The 19,291-nt window shown below is 43.6% G+C and overlaps 1 protein-coding gene across 1 annotated transcript; it reads left to right on the plus strand.

The window, feature by feature from the left end:
* Positions 1–18,253: 18,253 nt before the first annotated feature.
* LOC145979615 (uncharacterized) lies at positions 18,254–18,961 on the plus strand. The gene has a single exon (XM_083112579.1). It carries the CDS (start codon positions 18,254–18,256, stop codon positions 18,959–18,961), a length of 708 nt encoding a protein of 235 aa, XP_082968705.1.
* The last annotated feature ends 330 nt before the right edge of the window (positions 18,962–19,291 follow it).

Raw genomic sequence — 19,291 nt, forward strand, 5'->3', positions numbered from 1 at the left:
CTATGCGTGGACAAAAATACCAGGAGCAATGTGTGGGGGCTGTGAAATCCTGCAATAAACCTGCCAAGGGTCCACAATATCCAAATAACAGATAATCCTCTTAATGAAATGAATTTCCTGCTGCGTCTCTGTGATCCAATGCAGTGTTGCTGCCTCCTACCACTTTCTAAACGCCCCCTCCCTTCCCCGTGAGCCCTGTCCAAAAAAGACTTCAAGAGTTCCAAGGAAGAAGCTTGTAAAAACTGCGGGATGACAATCCTTGGTGGCAGGCTACAGCAATTCATTTATGTCCGGTTAACATTTATTCTGATCCATAAACGTCCTCTATCGCAACGCATAAAGACTCAAGGTTATCGTGCCCCCCTTTAACATACTTTCCTTGTATGGTTCTTTCCCTCACTCTTATAAGCCATGTCGGTGTATTTTATGGTGTGGCAGGACCAATGAAATTCTAATAAAACACGCACAGGAAGATAAAGAGACAGTGGCGACTCTAAGGTGGGGGTGGTGCAGGTAAATGTAATGGCAGCACTTGAAAACATGACTGGGCAACTCGTCGTATTTGTGGAATAGCGCTCTCGTATGCACGTGGACTACAGACTACATCTGATTCGTGGGTGGCACAGCAGTGTGGCATCGTAATCATGGCAGAAGAAACAGCTTTACCACGGCTGACTCGGTGGCCCAGGTGGTAGAGTAATGGCCCGGATTCGAGTCCTGGTTTAGCTGCATTTTCAGCTTAAATTTGCACCCGTGTATACCAAATTATAAGATAAAGTAACAATATTAGTTACAAAAAAGTTTCATAAATAATATTCATAGTTCTAAATAAATTTTTAATATCATTACGTAAAGGTGTGACGTCACTGCATAAGCGGCTGTCCGACGGATAGTCGAGTCATTTCGTTGCCTGGACCTATCCCTCCGTTCACTCCAGCAAGATAAGTCTCATGTGAAGCTTTCAATATTATTTCAGAAAATCAGTCAAAAATTAAACTAACATATATGCTCATAATTTCAAAATATTTTACCAGTCATCCAGAAATTGATGTAAGTATCTTCATGATCCAGCAGGTGAGTTTCTGTGGAATGCGTAAAACTGACTTTCTCCACAAAACAAAACAGCAATCCCAATTACATTTTTAGATTATATCTAATAGTAACCTTAACTACAAGTCGTCACTTTTGTGCAGAATGCCTAAAACGTAGCTTAATTGAAATTTCTTAACCAATAGGACTCGGCTTCGGATCTCCATTTAAACTGTATGTCCAGTCCCAATTTGCCTCTCTGTGCATAAAGTATAGGCTTAAATAAGCTTTACACTTCCTAAGATGGGCTCACTTAACATTTTTATGATGAACGATAACATTTAGCACTCTTTCATTAATCTAAAAACAATAAGGAAAACAATTCAAATATTTCATAGTTATTTATAAAATATAGAGGCCCATATAGTGAAATATTTACGTAGGTTTAAGTGTGAGAATAAAATATACGCGTATAATAAACTTCTTACCTTGAATATTTAATTTGGACAGGAACTCCATTCTTCTCTTGGCAACCTCTGTGGTAAAATGGTTATTAGCACAGCGCACTACGACGCCAGGGGACCCGGGTTCAAATCCAGGCATGGACATGGGTATTCTTTGTGAATGACCCTTCATGAATTTCAACGTATCGTCACTCATTCTCATCGTCGCGATTAGCTAAAGTGGCAGAAGAGCAACGCAAAATAACAAATCAAATCCATTCTTCTCTTCCTTGCGATGCCAGAGGCCTGCATATCTTCACGATTTCAGTTGAGTTGGTGTTTTAAGTCCACTTTATGCACAGTAAGGCTAATCGGGACTGGACCTACAGTTTAAAGTGGAATCCGAACCACTATGTGCCTCCACCGGGTATCGAACCCGGGACCCCTTGATTACAAGGCGACGACGCTACCACTGCGCCATCGGGGAGGCCTTTCACGATTTGAAGTTCATCCTCATGCAAAAGCAGAGTAAATTGTTTCGGCAATAGTTCGTTAATTATGTCATTCATTTTCGTTCACTAAACGACGCATCACAGATCATTCGAAACATATATACGTAATTCACTCACTCAATACACTTAAGAAAATCCACACAGTAAGAAACCTAATTTTCTTAAACTTCCTTCAACGCGATTTCCACTCGCAAAATGCCCTTTGTCATCTCCGGCCAGTCAGTCTACCCCAGCCAGTCAAACAAAGCAGCAGAGGGGTTGAAAACATCGTAAAGCGTGGTTTGTTGGTTGAAGGTCAGCGGCCTGTGAGTTCTGCATGTGTTCGATGGGACAGTGTTGTTTTGGCCTAGAGGACAAATTCCCTATCACATGCCAGCCACTCTTTTCAAAATTTCCCTTACCTGGGGAAATCCAATTCTGGTTAGCGCATTGGCATCGCTGTAAGGTTTTACCGCCGTTGTAAAACGAAGAGTTCCCTGTCTAAGAAGCCACTACAAATACGTCACCGACCGCCTCCAGGTGCTGGTCGGGGAAGAATTTAACCGCTGAAGTCTGGTGGTAGTTTTCAAGGAAAGGAGTTCATCCCCATGTATAGAACGAGCACAAGGAAAACAAACCTTGGACGAAAAATTCCGGCGCAGCCTTTTCTTCCGTTCACCTCGTGCCATAAGGAAGCATGGTCCACTCTCTCCCTCCTCTCCTCGCGGGAGTACGGTGCACAGGAGTCGCGGGTTTTATACTATCATTTTTTTCCCGCGGTCGTTGTTTGAGAGTGAAGCATCGTCACATTTAATAGTCGATTATTTTCTGTATTTAATCTGGGCTTCGGTGCTGGCCTAGGTAGCCTAGAATATACGCGCCTGGACGATACGATGAATTTGATGAAGGGACATTCACAAAGAATAACGATGGCCATGACTGGATTTGAACCCAGGACTATTAGCGTCGTAGTACGCTGTGCTAATAACCATTTTACCACAGATGTTGCCAAGAGAAGAACAAAGTTTCTGTTTAAATTAAATATTCAAGATAAGAAGTTTATTATATATTTCATTCTTCCACGTAGGCCTACATGAATAATTCACAATATGGGCCTCTATATTTTATAAATAACCATGAAACACTTTTTAAATTTTTCCTTATTGTTTCTATATTAATGAAACAGTAACATATTTATAATTATTTGTAAATTTTAATGTATGTATTTTTAATCACAATGCCACATCACTTCAAAATCCAAGAAATTGAACGAAAAAGAACCTAGCATTTGAACATTATGATACGAGATATGATGAGATAGCCAAGATTTTTAACGCAGCTTACGCCACTGCTGTGGTTACATACAACATTACTCCATACGCAACGGAGAAATTAAGCAATTAATGTAAATAATTAATTTACATATTATTACAAATCGATGTAAAAATATGTGAACGTATTAAATAGAAACTTATATTATTATATTTCTGAGACACTTTGCTCAGGCCGGCTCCAGAAATTATATCTCTAGATACGTGCCTAGTGATGTGACGCCTTTGGATGGTAACTAGCTTTGTTATTTTACACTGGAATTATACAAATTTGGTATCGGTAACGGCAAATGGTGAAGAGAGAGAGAGAGAGAGAGAGAGAGAGAGAGAGAGAGAGAGAGAGAGAGAGAGAGATTGGGGGGGGGGAGAGAATGTTCACCATTACCTATTTTTCGAGTCTGTGCAACATTACTATTTACTGGATTTGCCAGCATCTTTGTTCATTTGTTTTAAAGAAGAAAGCTTTGACAATATAACAAAAATAATGCTTGGCTCGGCAGCCCTTGATGGGCCTTGACCTATCTCCCGATTGCCAGTCTCCCTTCCACAATCCTACCTAGAGGTGTGGAGATCTACAACCGGTAATGCATTGACGTGGGGTCAGCACGTCGAACCCTCAGCCGTTGTAGGAGATTTCCTACACCGGGTTACGCTACTCGCTCGTAGCTCTCAAATTTCTTCACGATGCTGGTCCTATACACAGGGCAATTAACCCAGAAAAACTCGAACAAATGCCGTCCCGTAGTCGGAATCCAAAGCACAGCGCCTTAGAACGCACGGCCACGGAGGATGACAAATTTAAAGTAATATGAAGGTCTAATTTCAACAAATTAATTCCATAATCTAACTAGGAAATAATACATTATTATCTTTTTGGTAAAAAAAAAAAAAAGGCATTCATCTCCAGAGCTAAATTAAGTCACTTGAATCCGGTTCTAAATCAGAATCTGAATCCTCATACAACCAATTGTCCTCTGCACCATGCAATGCAATACCAACGCACACTTCCTAAAAGATTAACACTGTCTTCATTTTCACAGCATCCCATAAAGATGTGGCCCAGTCCTATACTTCCTTTCTCCTGATATCCAGACCTATTTTTGAATATTTGTAGTGCGTCTTATACGCTCGGAAATACAATACATTATTAAACAGAATATACCATAATTTGAAAGTGTTATGACTATTAGTAATAACATTTTAAAACTCTTCTTGTACTGTAATTTAATTCAGGTTAACTATATATATACACGATAAAAAATACATAGAAAGCATCTTATCAATCCCAAAATAAGACAATCATCTTCAAAAGAATCCTGGTCATACAAATAAACTTCTATATCTTCCCATTTAAAACGCTTCTTCTCTTTGTAAGCATGTTCATGCCGAGCAGAAGATTCTCGCTTATCTGGTGGACGTTCTTCGCCGTTCTTTTCCTTTACTCTGTCTATCTCTGGCTGCCAATCCGAAGAGCAAGGCATCACCTTGCCAGGCTCCTTCTCTTTCTCAGCCTTTTCCTTCCACGTGATACACCTACGAATAAAAGATTCTCGCTTATCTGGTGGACGTTCTTCGCCGTTCTTTTCCTTTACTCTGTCTATCTCTGGCTGCCAATCCGAAGAGCAAGGCATCACCTTGCCAGGCTCCTTCTCTTTCTCAGCCTTTTCCTTCCACGTGATACACCTACGAATAAAAGATTCTCGCTTATCTGGTGGACGTTCTTCGCCGTTCTTTTCCTTTACTCTGTCTATCTCTGGCTGCCAATCCGAAGAGCAAGGCATCACCTTGCCAGGCTCCTTCTCTTTCTCAGCCTTTTCCTTCCACGTGATACACCTACGAATAAAAGATTCTCGCTTATCTGGTGGACGTTCTTCGACGTTCTTTTCCTTTACTCTGTCTATCTCTGGCTGCCAATCCGAAGAGCAAGGCATCACCTTGCCAGGCTCCTTCTCTTTCTCAGCCTTTTCCTTCCACGTGATACACCTACGAATAAAAGATTCTCGCTTATCTGGTGGACGTTCTTCGACGTTCTTTTCCTTTACTCTGTCTATCTCTGGCTGCCAATCCGAAGAGCAAGGCATCACCTTGCCAGGCTCCTTCTCTTTCTCAGCCTTTTCCTTCCACGTGATACACCTACGAATAAAAGATTCTCGCTTATCTGGTGGACGTTCTTCGCCGTTCTTTTCCTTTACTCTGTCTATCTCTGGCTGCCAATCCGAAGAGCAAGGCATCACCTTGCCAGGCCCCTTCTCTTTCTCAGCCCTTTCCTTCCACGTGATACACCTACGAATAAAAGATTCTCGCTTATCTGGTGGACGTTCTTCGCCGTTCTTTTCCTTTACTCTGTCTATCTCTGGCTGCCAATCCGAAGAGCAAGGAATCACCTTGCCAGGCTCCTTCTCTTTCTCAGCCTTTTCCTTCCACGTGATACACCTACGAATAAAAGATTCTCGCTTATCTGGTGGACGTTCTTCGCCGTTCTTTTCCTTTACTCTGTCTATCTCTGGCTGCCAATCCGAAGAGCAAGGCATCACCTTGCCAGGCTCCTTCTCTTTCTCAGCCTTTTCCTTCCACGTGATACACCTACGAATAAAAGATTCTCGCTTATCTGGTGGACGTTCTTCGCCGTTCTTTTCCTTTACTCTATCTCTGGCTGCCAATCCGAAGAGCAAGGCATCACCTTGCCAGGCTCCTTCTCTTTCTCAGCCTTTTCCTTCCACGTGATACACCTACGAATAAAAGATTCTCGCTTATCTGGTGGACGTTCTTCGCCGTTCTTTTCCTTTACTCTGTCTATCTCTGGCTGCCAATCCGAAGAGCAAGGCATCACCTTGCCAGGCCCCTTCTCTTTCTCAGCCCTTTCCTTCCACGTGATACACCTACGAATAAAAGATTCTCGCTTATCTGGTGGACGTTCTTCGCCGTTCTTTTCCTTTACTCTGTCTATCTCTGGCTGCCAATCCGAAGAGCAAGGAATCACCTTGCCAGGCTCCTTCTCTTTCTCAGCCTTTTCCTTCCACGTGATACACCTACGAATAAAAGATTCTCGCTTATCTGGTGGACGTTCTTCGCCGTTCTTTTCCTTTACTCTGTCTATCTCTGGCTGCCAATCCGAAGAGCAAGGCATCACCTTGCCAGGCTCCTTCTCTTTCTCAGCCTTTTCCTTCCACGTGATACACCTACGAATAAAAGATTCTCGCTTATCTGGTGGACGTTCTTCGCCGTTCTTTTCCTTTACTCTGTCTATCTCTGGCTGCCAATCCGAAGAGCAAGGCATCACCTTGCCAGGCTCCTTCTCTTTCTCAGCCTTTTCCTTCCACGTGATACACCTACGAATAAAAGATTCTCGCTTATCTGGTGGACGTTCTTCGCCGTTCTTTTCCTTTACTCTGTCTATCTCTGGCTGCCAATCCGAAGAGCAAGGCATCACCTTGCCAGGCCCCTTCTCTTTCTCAGCCTTTTCCTTCCACGTGATACACCTACGAATAAAAGATTCTCGCTTATCTGGTGGACGTTCTTCGCCGTTCTTTTCCTTTACTCTGTCTATCTCTGGCTGCCAATCCGAAGAGCAAGGAATCACCTTGCCAGGCTCCTTCTCTTTCTCAGCCTTTTCCTTCCACGTGATACACCTACGAATAAAAGATTCTCGCTTATCTGGTGGACGTTCTTCGCCGTTCTTTTCCTTTACTCTGTCTATCTCTGGCTGCCAATCCGAAGAGCAAGGCATCACCTTGCCAGGCTCCTTCTCTTTCTCAGCCTTTTCCTTCCACGTGATACACCTACCGATAAACGATTCTCGCTTATCTGGTGGACGTTCTTCGCCGTTCTTTTCCTTTACTCTGTCTATCTCTGGCTGCCAATCCGAAGAGCAAGGCATCACCTTGCCAGGCTCCTTCTCTTTCTCAGCCTTTTCCTTCCACGTGATACACCTACGAATAAAAGATTCTCGCTTATCTGGTGGACGTTCTTCGACGTTCTTTTCCTTTACTCTGTCTATCTCTGGCTGCCAATCCGAAGAGCAAGGCATCACCTTGCCAGGCTCCTTCTCTTTCTCAGCCTTTTCCTTCCACGTGACACACCTACGAATAAAAGATTCTCGCTTATCTGGTGGACGTTCTTCGCCGTTCTTTTCCTTTACTCTGTCTATCTCTGGCTGCCAATCCGAAGAGCAAGGCATCACCTTGCCAGGCTCCTTCTCTTTCTCAGCCTTTTCCTTCCACGTGATACACCTACGAATAAAAGATTCTCGCTTATCTGGTGGACGTTCTTCGACGTTCTTTTCCTTTACTCTGTCTATCTCTGGCTGCCAATCCGAAGAGCAAGGCATCACCTTGCCAGGCTCCTTCTCTTTCACAGCCTTTTCCTTCCACGTGATACACCTACGAATAAAAGGTTCTCAATTTTATCTGGTGGACGTTCTTCGCCGTTCTTTTCCTTTACTGTCTCTATCTCTGGCTGCCAATCCGAAGAGCAAGGCATCACCTTGCCAGGCTCCTTCTCTTTCTCAGCCTTTTCCTTCCACGTGATACACCTACGAATAAAATATTCTCGCTTATCTGGTGGACGTTCTTCGCCGTTCTTTTCCTTTACTCTGTCTATCTCTGGCTGCCAATCCGAAGAGCAAGGCATCACCTTGCCAGGCTCCTTCTCTTTCTCAGCCTTTTCCTTCCACGTGATACACCTACGAATAAAAGATTCTCGCTTATCTGGTGGACGTTCTTCGCCGTTCTTTTCCTTTACTCTGTCTATCTCTGGCTGCCAATCCGAAGAGCAAGGCATCACCTTGCCAGGCTCCTTCTCTTTCTCAGCCTTTTCCTTCCACGTGATACACCTACGAATAAAAGATTCTCGCTTATCTGGTGGACGTTCTTCGCCGTTCTTTTCCTTTACTCTGTCTATCTCTGGCTGCCAATCCGAAGAGCAAGGCATCACCTTGCCGGGCTCCTTCTCTTTCTCAGCCTTTTCCTTCCACGTGATACACCTACGAATAAAAGATTCTCGCTTATCTGGTGGACGTTCTTCGCCGTTCTTTTCCTTTACTCTGTCTATCTCTGGCTGCCAATCCGAAGAGCAAGGCATCACCTTGCCAGGCTCCTTCTCTTTCTCAGCCTTTTCCTTCCACGTGATACACCTACGAATAAAAGATTCTCGCTTATCTGGTGGACGTTCTTCGCCGTTCTTTTCCTTTACTCTGTCTATCTCTGGCTGCCAATCCGAAGAGCAAGGCATCACCTTGCCAGGCTCCTTCTCTTTCTCAGCCTTTTCCTTCCACGTGATACACCTACGAATAAAAGATTCTCGCTTATCTGGTGGACGTTCTTCGCCGTTCTTTTCCTTTACTCTGTCTATCTCTGGCTGCCAATCCGAAGAGCAAGGCATCACCTTGCCAGGCTCCTTCTCTTTCTCAGCCTTTTCCTTCCACGTGATACACCTACGAATAAAAGATTCTCGCTTATCTGGTGGACGTTCTTCGCCGTTCTTTTCCTTTACTCTGTCTATCTCTGGCTGCCAATCCGAAGAGCAAGGAATCACCTTGCCAGGCTCCTTCTCTTTCTCAGCCTTTTCCTTCCACGTGATACACCTACGAATAAAAGATTCTCGCTTATCTGGTGGACGTTCTTCGCCGTTCTTTTCCTTTACTCTGTCTATCTCTGGCTGCCAATCCGAAGAGCAAGGCATCACCTTGCCAGGCTCCTTCTCTTTCTCAGCCTTTTCCTTCCACGTGATACACCTACCGATAAAAGATTCTCGCTTATCTGGTGGACGTTCTTCGCCGTTCTTTTCCTTTACTCTGTCTATCTCTGGCTGCCAATCCGAAGAGCAAGGCATCACCTTGCCAGGCTCCTTCTCTTTCTCAGCCTTTTCCTTCCACGTGATACACCTACGAATAAAAGATTCTCGCTTATCTGGTGGACGTTCTTCGCCGTTCTTTTCCTTTAATCTGTCTATCTCTGGCTGCCAATCCGAAGAGCAAGGCATCACCTTGCCAGGCTCCTTCTCTTTCTCAGCCTTTTTCTTCCACGTGATACACCTACGAATAAAAGATTCTCGCTTATCTGGTGGACGTTCTTCGCCGTTCTTTTCCTTTACTCTGTCTATCTCTGGCTGCCAATCCGAAGAGCAAGGCATCACCTTGCCAGGCTCCTTCTCTTTCTCAGCCTTTTCCTTCCACGTGATACACCTACGAATAAAAGATTCTCGCTTATCTGGTGGACGTTCTTCGCCGTTCTTTTCCTTTACTCTGTCTATCTCTGGCTGCCAATCCGAAGAGCAAGGCATCACCTTGCCAGGCTCCTTCTCTTTCTCAGCCTTTTCCTTCCACGTGATACACCTACGAATAAAAGATTCTCGCTTATCTGGTGGACGTTCTTCGCCGTTCTTTTCCTTTACTCTGTCTATCTCTGGCTGCCAATCCGAAGAGCAAGGCATCACCTTGTCAGGCTCCTTCTCTTTCTCAGCCTTTTCCTTCCACGTGATACACCTACGAATAAAAGATTCTCGCTTATCTGGTGGACGTTCTTCGCCGTTCTTTTCCTTTACTCTGTCTATCTCTGGCTGCCAATCCGAAGAGCAAGGCATCACCTTGCCAGGCTCCTTCTCTTTCTCAGCCTTTTCCTTCCACGTGATACACCTACGAATAAAAGATTCTCGCTTATCTGGTGGACGTTCTTTGCCGTTCTTTTCCTTTACTCTGTCTATCTCTGGCTGCCAATCCGAAGAGCAAGGCATCACCTTGCCAGGCTCCTTCTCTTTCTCAGCCTTTTCCTTCCACGTGATACACCTACGAATAAAAGATTCTCGCTTATCTGGTGGACGTTCTTCGCCGTTCTTTTCCTTTACTCTGTCTATCTCTGGCTGCCAATCCGAAGAGCAAGGCATCACCTTGCCAGGCTCCTTCTCTTTCTCAGCCTTTTCCTTCCACGTGATACACCTACGAATAAAAGATTCTCGCTTATCTGGTGGACGTTCTTCGCCGTTCTTTTCCTTTACTCTGTCTATCTCTGGCTGCCAATCCGAAGAGCAAGGCATCACCTTGCCAGGCTCCTTCTCTTTCTCAGCCTTTTCCTTCCACGTGATACACCTACCGATAAAAGATTCTCGCTTATCTGGTGGACGTTCTTCGCCGTTCTTTTCCTTTACTCTGTCTATCTCTGGCTGCCAATCCGAAGAACAAGGCATCACCTTGCCAGGCTCCTTCTCTTTCTCAGCCTTTTCCTTCCACGTGATACACCTACGAATAAAAGATTCTCGCTTATCTGGTGGACGTTCTTCGCCGTTCTTTTCCTTTACTCTGTCTATCTCTGGCTGCCAATCCGAAGAGCAAGGCATCACCTTGCCAGGCTCCTTCTCTTTCTCAGCCTTTTCCTTCCACGTGATACACCTACGAATAAAAGATTCTCGCTTATCTGGTGGACGTTCTTCGCCGTTCTTTTCCTTTACTCTGTCTATCTCTGGCTGCCAATCCGAAGAGCAAGGCATCACCTTGCCAGGCTCCTTCTTTTTCTCAGCCTTTTCCTTCCACGTGATACACCTACGAATAAAAGATTCTCGCTTATCTGGTGGACGTTCTTCGCCGTTCTTTTCCTTTACTCTGTCTATCTCTGGCTGCCAATCCGAAGAGCAAGGCATCACCTTGCCAGGCTCCTTCTCTTTCTCAGCCTTTTCCTTCCACGTGATACACCTACGAATAAAAGATTCTCGCTTATCTGGTGGACGTTCTTCGCCGTTCTTTTCCTTTACTCTGTCTATCTCTGGCTGCCAATCCGAAGAGCAAGGCATCACCTTGCCAGGCTCCTTCTCTTTCTCAGCCTTTTCCTTCCACGTGATACACCTACGAATAAAAGATTCTCGCTTATCTGGTGGACGTTCTTTTCCTTTACTCTGTCTATCTCTGGCTGCCAATCCGAAGAGCAAGGCATCACCTTGCCAGGCTCCTTCTCTTTCTCAGCCTTTTCCTTCCACGTGATACACCTACGAATAAAAGATTCTCGCTTATCTGGTGGACGTTCTTCGCCGTTCTTTTCCTTTACTCTGTCTATCTCTGGCTGCCAATCCGAAGAGCAAGGCATCACCTTGCCAGGCTCCTTCTCTTTCTCAGCCTTTTCCTTCCACGTGATACACCTACGAATAAAAGATTCTCGCTTATCTGGTGGACGTTCTTTTCCCTTACTCTGTCTATCTCTGGCTGCCAATCCGAAGAGCAAGGCATCACCTTGCCAGGCTCCTTCTCTTTCTCGGCCTTTTCCTTCCACGTGATACACCTACGAATAAAAGATTCTCGCTTATCTGGTGGACGTTCTTCGCCGTTCTTTTCCTTTACTCTGTCTATCTCTGGCTGCCAATCCGAAGAGCAAGGCATCACCTTGCCAGGCTCCTTCTCTTTCTCAGCCTTTTCCTTCCACGTGATACACCTACGAATAAAAGATTCTTGCTTATCTGGTGGACGTTCTTCGCCGTTCTTTTCCTTTACTCTGTCTATCTCTGGCTGCCAATCCAGAGAGCATGGCATCACCTTGCCTGGCTTCTTCACATCCTGAGCTAATCTTGTGCCAATCTCCTGATACAGGCCTTCGGCGTGTCTTACAAGATCCGTTACAGTGTTCGTGATGGTGGTGGACTCCTCGATCACTTTCGCAGCAGTTTCTTTTATTTTTGTCACTCTCGGCGCGATGTTACGATGTTCTATGCGTAATATCTCCACCAGAACCCTTGTATTCCCCAATTTTAATTTATCTGTCCTATCGTATATTTGCAACTTCTCTTTCATTCCTTGAAAGATAGGTCTCAAATAATGATATTCCATGTAAAACTGGTCTCTCCATGTAAAGTCTGTCTGGGTGGACTCGTGCACATGGTTCAAAATGGTGATGTCTTCTTCAATTCCGTGGACAGGTTTTCTTCCTTTCGTCACTGTATCCTCTATTTCCGCACGATTTTCTCCTTGGCCTAGTGGTTTATTTCGGTCCTGTGCTTCTCTACCAAGGAATTCTAATACAATCTTTTTATTCAATGTACGATGCTTACAGTCACTGTTTTCCTTGAAAGTGGTCAACTCAGCCTGTTGTCGTTCTTTGACTTGATTAACATTCATACCATCATTTTTCAAAGAATAGTAATGCTCAATAACTTCTCTAATGCTCCAGAAAGATCCAGATATTTCATTCTGCGAGCTGTCTTCACTTTCTATGCAAAGAACTTGCTCACAACGCTCAGAAAACACCATAACCCGCAATCCAGCATACCAAAGTCCGTACGTTCCACATCCTAATACAATCTCTGTCTTTTACCAATGTGTGAACCTGAAACTTTCAAATGTGTAATCCAATCGTTCGCAAGTGGTCACTGTAACTACAAACTGCTTACGGGCATCCAAAATTTGCATTGTTTGGTTCGACTCGGTACTTGAAATTTCAAGAAGTTTGTCGCACTCTTCTTGCGCCGTCCAAGTAGTAAGTTCCCGCATCTCCGTGATGATTGCACCGCCGTGCGATAAATAGAACTGTGATGCTGCGTCTATGATATCCGTATAGGAGTGTACCCTGTATAGGTGAAGGCTGTACAAAGCTTCGTACGCCTCGAGGAATACCATCCGACGCACTGCTCTCCGTACGAGGGATCGAGGGGCTGTTCTCATCGCTTCCTGCATCGCAGGACTTAGCAGTCTTCTTCTAATCACAGCCCGCAGGAGACCTGGGGTCTGCCTGCGTTCTGTCACCCGTGGCTGCATACCAATTCCTCCTAAGCCATTATGAATAGTGCGAAAACCTCAAAAAAAAAAAAAAAAGGAACTTAAACTAAAGCTTTGTGTGTTTTCAGGCTACGTTGCAACAATGGAAACCTTGCTGCATTGTTAATAACAATGCCTGATGCATCAACAATAATACTTTAAATAACCAAGTGTTGATTAAGGATGATCCTGTTCCTCGTTTTCACAAGATATAGAAGCTTTTAATTTGTACCGAAATATGACATTTTTTAAAGTAAATGCAAGCACAAGAGGAAATTGATTAATTGATCGAATTGAAAATTGTGGGTGTCAGTACTTAGGCCGGAAACAACACGTGCAAACAGTATTCGTACACCAAGGAACTCGGGATGAAAGAGATTACTGTAGTGCGGATAGGAGCAAGACTTCTGTGCAATTGCTGCAGCTAAATGCAACGGGAGAGTGCCAACTTACGACACAGAGTCAATATGGGGCACAACGCGAAAGAGACAGCTGAAAGTGAGCGGAAATTGATTATTAATTTGCATAATGAGTGTAAAAGTAAACGGAATTTTTTTGCGAATTAAGGGGGGGATTCCCCCCCCCCACCAGAACATTTTATCTCCGGCAAAATAAAATTATTTTTAATCCTGCCAGGGTTGTTTTTATCCCCCTCAAAGAAAATGGAATTGAAAGGATATGATATAACATTTCTTAACTTAAAAAAAACATGCAGCCTTCTGGATTAAAGGAGGACCATTCTGCAACTGATCAACCTCACCGAATATGTATTCAAGTGTTTACAAGGAAATTTGGGTAAGTTTTCGGTGTTCCTAGTTCGATAGCTCTTCTTGTGTACGAGTTAGAATGTAAATACACTGTTTCTAAATTACGTCATAAAATATATTACGTAAGAGTTAATGACTTAGATTAGAACCAATATTTTCTGATACTTAGAACCGTAAGGCAATAGTTTAGTTTAGTTTAGTGAGCTGGCCTAATGGGCCAACGACGCCCGCAGGTGGGGGACACTGGCTCCAACCTAAGATATCTAGGAAAAGTTCATGTAATTCGAATGGTTGAAATAAATGTAGCGATATTTTATTCCAAAGAATATTGTTTTCTGCAATTTACGGGCTGCCAGTTACAGCAAATTAGCTGCCATGTCCAACAAAATAATGTTGACTGCCGTTACTAGGGATGTGCAGGGCTGGTCGGGATGGGATTGGGAAGGAAATATTAATAATTCTGACCTTTGGGACTGAAAAAATTATCCATTTCCCGACCACGTTGAAAAAAATTCGGGTGAAAATCTTGAATTTTGCACACTATATCCTCTTCACGATTGTTTCTGCACTTCTGGAATGAGAACTCTTAATTTTTAAAAAATTGGGACACTCACAGATTAGTGAAAATAATAACGAATATACAAGTTTTTATGACTTAAGGGCATGATATGAAATCTTACTATGCGGGAAAAACCTGCGCCCCCCCCCCCCCAAAAAAAAACGAAAAGTTTAATTCGCACAGTGCCGAGGACTGCTTCAGGCTAAGGTAAGCAAGGTACTTTACTTCACAATAACGCATCTACGCGAGCTTAAAACAACGAAAAACGTTCATAAACAACATAATCTTCATCAATCATGCACAATTCTTCACATTTTAGCGTACAGATGGTCAAGGGTACGAAAATAAGCACAGCTCATTGCAATACATATCGGCGGTACAACGCATTGTAATACGTATATAGCCCCGCGACAGGTTAACCTTGCAGCAACTTTTCACATATATAGACCCAAAAGTGCGCGCAGAAAATAGTTCCGCTGCAATACTGCGGATTTTCTCACTATCTGTGATATGAGCAGCTCGGCGGTTAAGGTGAGACTGGCACGTGGATGCTGAGTGCCGTTTTAGAGTGGATTGATACATAAAACCTGCTGCAAACTTAACCTGTCGCGGGGCTTAGCTACACATTCTCAAATTATGAGAACCTTAGGGTTCGTTAGTAATAGGCTTATTCAGAAACGCAGTTGTAAACATCACGAATATACTCTTCTCATAGTGCACAATGGAGTTGAACATAGCGGAAAACAAAACACACAATATGACATTCCAGATAAAATGTATATATTTTTAATGTACTTACCCCACTGTTGATTCCAGGAATGGTTTCGTTTACATGCAAGTTTCAACTGTAAATTTCATTCACTAAAAGCACATCATTTAGTACAATAAGTACACAAAAGTAACACTACCTAAAATCGCTCTTACGTCAATATCAGCGAAAAGAATTGCACCGTTTAACGGCCATTTAAACACACACCAGCACCAAGCACCCACGCGCACAATAATCGAGCAACTCCTTCTACGCAGCGAAATTAGGTCATCGAATTCAGCGCCATCTATGAATGAATCCAAGAAATGCAAAAGACCATTGCCAATATAAATCTCGAGGTGCTTTGGGGGGGAATAAAATCTAGCTAAACCCTTGTAAGATATTGTTTAAAATTCCATGTTTCCTCCTCCTTACGTTTATTTCTTATTAATATGTTATTTTGCGGATGTATTGAGAAACAGAAGAAAAATGAACCTCTTTTCGAACACATTCACATTCACAGACTTATATGTTCAGCAGTTTTACGAAACCTCTATGTTTTTCGATATGTTTCTTGAGAACGCACACGTATACACAAGCACACACAGGGTGATACAAAATTCTACGATACATTTTGTCTGTTCATTATACAAATACACATAGGCGTGCGGGGCAAGGGGGGCAAATGTCCCCCCTAATCATGGACGTCCGCAGACTTTTTCTAGGGAGGGACAAGCAAGGTATTTTTCCATGAGGCATATTACCCCGATTATAGTGTTGTAGATTACTATGACTGAAATCAAATTATACGTGTGAAAATGTACTTTTAGGTTGACATTCGATTGCAAAGAGGGAGATCCTTGCCCCCCTTCCAGATGTCCATTTATATTTTCACCCAGAAATTTAGGATAGAGGAATCTTATCGCCGTTATTAAACGATATTATACTCTTATAGAAATTGAAGTATTTTCAAGCCGATTAAAGTTCAAAGCAACTACGGGGAAAGGAGATGAAGTGGCGCAACCACAGGGGGACAGGGTGCATTGCTCCCCAACCTTGGACGGAAATAAATTTTAGGGGGCAAACATGAAAGTAAAAGAAAGCAAGACTAGCAGAATCTAAGAGTAGCAGGACAAAAGAATACTCAAGGTGGAATTAGTTTTCACGTCTATCTTGCATTATTTCTTCCAGACGGCCAAGAGCACCTGAAGGGGGTCACAGAGCTGCAATTGATCCCTGGATTTAAAATTTTATACAATCTTGCTCGCTTCGGTCGCAATGTCTGCTTGAAGTCTTGTCATGTTCAGAGTCGTAGCTGGGGGTCGGCAGGAGTTGGCCCTGGACGCCGAACGGTCTAAATGAAAAAGAAAATGTAAAAGAGAATGCCATGGCGCTCCATGAAAATTTTTGAGCCATATTAAATCAATACTGTTTTCATTTTGCAAAAATTTGGATCTAAAAATTTTCTTGCTCGCTTCGCTCACAATTTCTTTTCTGTGCTGCATTGTAAATTACCAGGGAGAGAAGTAAGAACAAGTACTACTGCTAAAAGGTCGGGTGGGGGTGGGGGTGTATATATACACACACCCATCCATGCAATAAAACTAAAACAGTGAGAAAAAAAAGCTTTTTCTTTCCAAACTGAACTTTCATCAATGCTTTTGCCCCCCCCCTAATCACAGGGTCTGCGCACGCCTATGCAAATACATTATATTAGGCAAGAGAATATAGTATACATGCTATTAAGCTTCCTCAATGGCGTAGTGAGAATGGCGTCGCCTTGTAATCAAGCAGAACCTGGTTCGATCTCCTGTGGAGGCACATTGCACAATGGTTCGGATCCCACTATAAGCTGTAGGTCCAGTCCAGGATAGCCCTTTTGTGCATAAAGTGTGATTAAAACAAGACTCTAACGCAGATATCCTGGATTCTACATCGAAGCTACGCTATCTCATTGATCATCATCTATGAATTGGCATACTCGGGGGACTGATGGGGCTACAACCCCTCCTGAAAATTTTTAGAAATTCAAAAGTTACAAAGGAAAACAGTAAAGAATTCAGGAAAACCAAGATGGTAAATTTAAACGTACCTTAAAATCACCCTGATTAACATTTTTGTCTTTGAACACATATTGAAGGTCAAAAAAGGTAATTACGAATTATTTTATTCGCTACTTTCTACTGTACTTCCATAATTATCACGAAGTTTACCAATTATATTTTGACAGAGTTGACAGCCGGCCCCCGTGGCGCATTGGTTAGCACATCGCGCTACTACGCCAGGGGTCCCGGGTTCGAATCTCGGCCTGGGCATGGATGTTTGTTACTGTCCAATCCTCACTCATCCCCATCTTCGCAAATTAGCCAAAAGTGGCACAAAAAGCGAAGTTTGATTGAGTTAGTTTATTTTACTTCGCGTTTTGTGCCTCTTGGCTAATTTGCGAAGATGGGGATGAGTGATGAAATGATGAAATTGATGAATGGACATTCACAAACAACCAAGCCCGACCGGGATTCGAACCCGGGACCCTTGGCGTCGCAGCGCGAAAAAAGCGAAGTAAAACAAAGCTAAACAATAAACAGAGTGGGTAATATTCAATGAGTTTGAAACATGCTAGAATTTCCTCTTCTGTTTCAGATGTAGAGAACCGCTTTTTGTTAACTATTTCCTCTGTAGGCATTGGGAATTTGAAAAAGAAAAAATAATGTCGAAGGAATTTATTTGGTCTTGTAACAATGTCGGAAATACGCAAAGAAGAGGGGGACACATATCGTGTGGTTCCCCAGAATCACGACCTCTGTCCCTCTAACAGCTTGACCCTCTGGAACAGAACGTCATCCAACGAGCTTCCACAAGCAGCCAGCAAAGATTACTTCCCAAAGTCGTGACTTTTATGAACCACCTTCAAACAAACCGAGCGGCGTGAATAACTAGGAACAAACAACAAAATTTGTCACTTGCCCTGGTGGGGGGTGAAGAAAAACGACCCGGGTTAAAATGGTTTACGAACACTTTCACATGTCCAGACCCGTGAATTAGTATGTGCAGTGCGAGATTATTTTGAAAAAGAAATAGAAAATAATGGCCCTTTGCTTCCGTTTAAAAAAGTGATTGAGAGAACAGCAGCGGCTCTGGGAATTAGCAGAACTTCCGTGATGTCCATCGGGAAGGAAAAGTCCCGCTTAATGGAGACAGACGTGGCAGCCACAATGTCCACTCCAGGTAAGAAACGACCACGGGACAAACCTGTCACCAAACTGGACGTGTTTCAGGAGGACGCAATCCGGCAGCATATTTATCGATATTACGCCAGGAAAGAGCGTCCTACCCTTGGGAAACTAGTGAAATCGTTAAGAGAGGAGGAGTTGTTCAGTGGCGGTAAAACTTCATTGGGGGTGGTGCTGGATAACTTAGGGTTTCGCTGGGGGAAGTACACCGGACGAACTATTTTGATGGAGAGGGAAGACATCGTTGCCTCCCGATGTCGTTTCTTGAGGGCAGTGCGAAAGATAAATTTCGAAGACATTGTGTGGGTGGATGAAACCTGGGTTAACGCAGGTCATTCGACCCAGCGAGGGTGGACTGACGACACCACGAAAGGCACGATGCCAGCTCCTACAGGAAAAGGGGAAAGACTGATTTTGTGTCATGCTGGCACTTGCGAGGGGTTCATTCCAAATTCTACATTATTGTTTAGATCTAAGAAATCGGGCGATTATCACGAAGACATGGACCACGCTCGGTTTTTCAAGTGGTTTGAGGAATCGCTCATCCCTAACTTAGCAAGGCCGTGTGTCATCGTGATGGATAATGCTCCGTACCATACGGTGAAAATAGATAAACCTCCAACAATGGCCACATAAAAAAAAGATGAAATTATTCAGTGGCTTTTGCGCCATGACATCCCGGCTTCCCACGAATTGAAGAAAGCTGAACTGATCGAGCTTGTTAACATAAACAAGCCACGGTTCCCGCAATATTACGTGGATGAACTTGCGAAAAGAAGTGGTCACCAAGTGCTAAGACTGCCACCCTATCATTGCCACTTTAATGCCATCGAACTCATTTGGGCGCAAGTGAAGGGACATGTGGCCAGAAAAAACAAAACTTTTAAAATCAATGAGGTGACAATTCTCACACAGGAAGCTCTTGTCAATGTGTCCGCAGATGACTGGAAGAAAGCCGTCCAACAT

This window comes from Lepisma saccharinum, chromosome 26, assembly GCF_977018435.1.
Source record: "Lepisma saccharinum chromosome 26, izLepSacc3.1, whole genome shotgun sequence".
Taxonomy (NCBI): Eukaryota; Metazoa; Arthropoda; class Insecta; order Zygentoma; family Lepismatidae; genus Lepisma; species Lepisma saccharinum.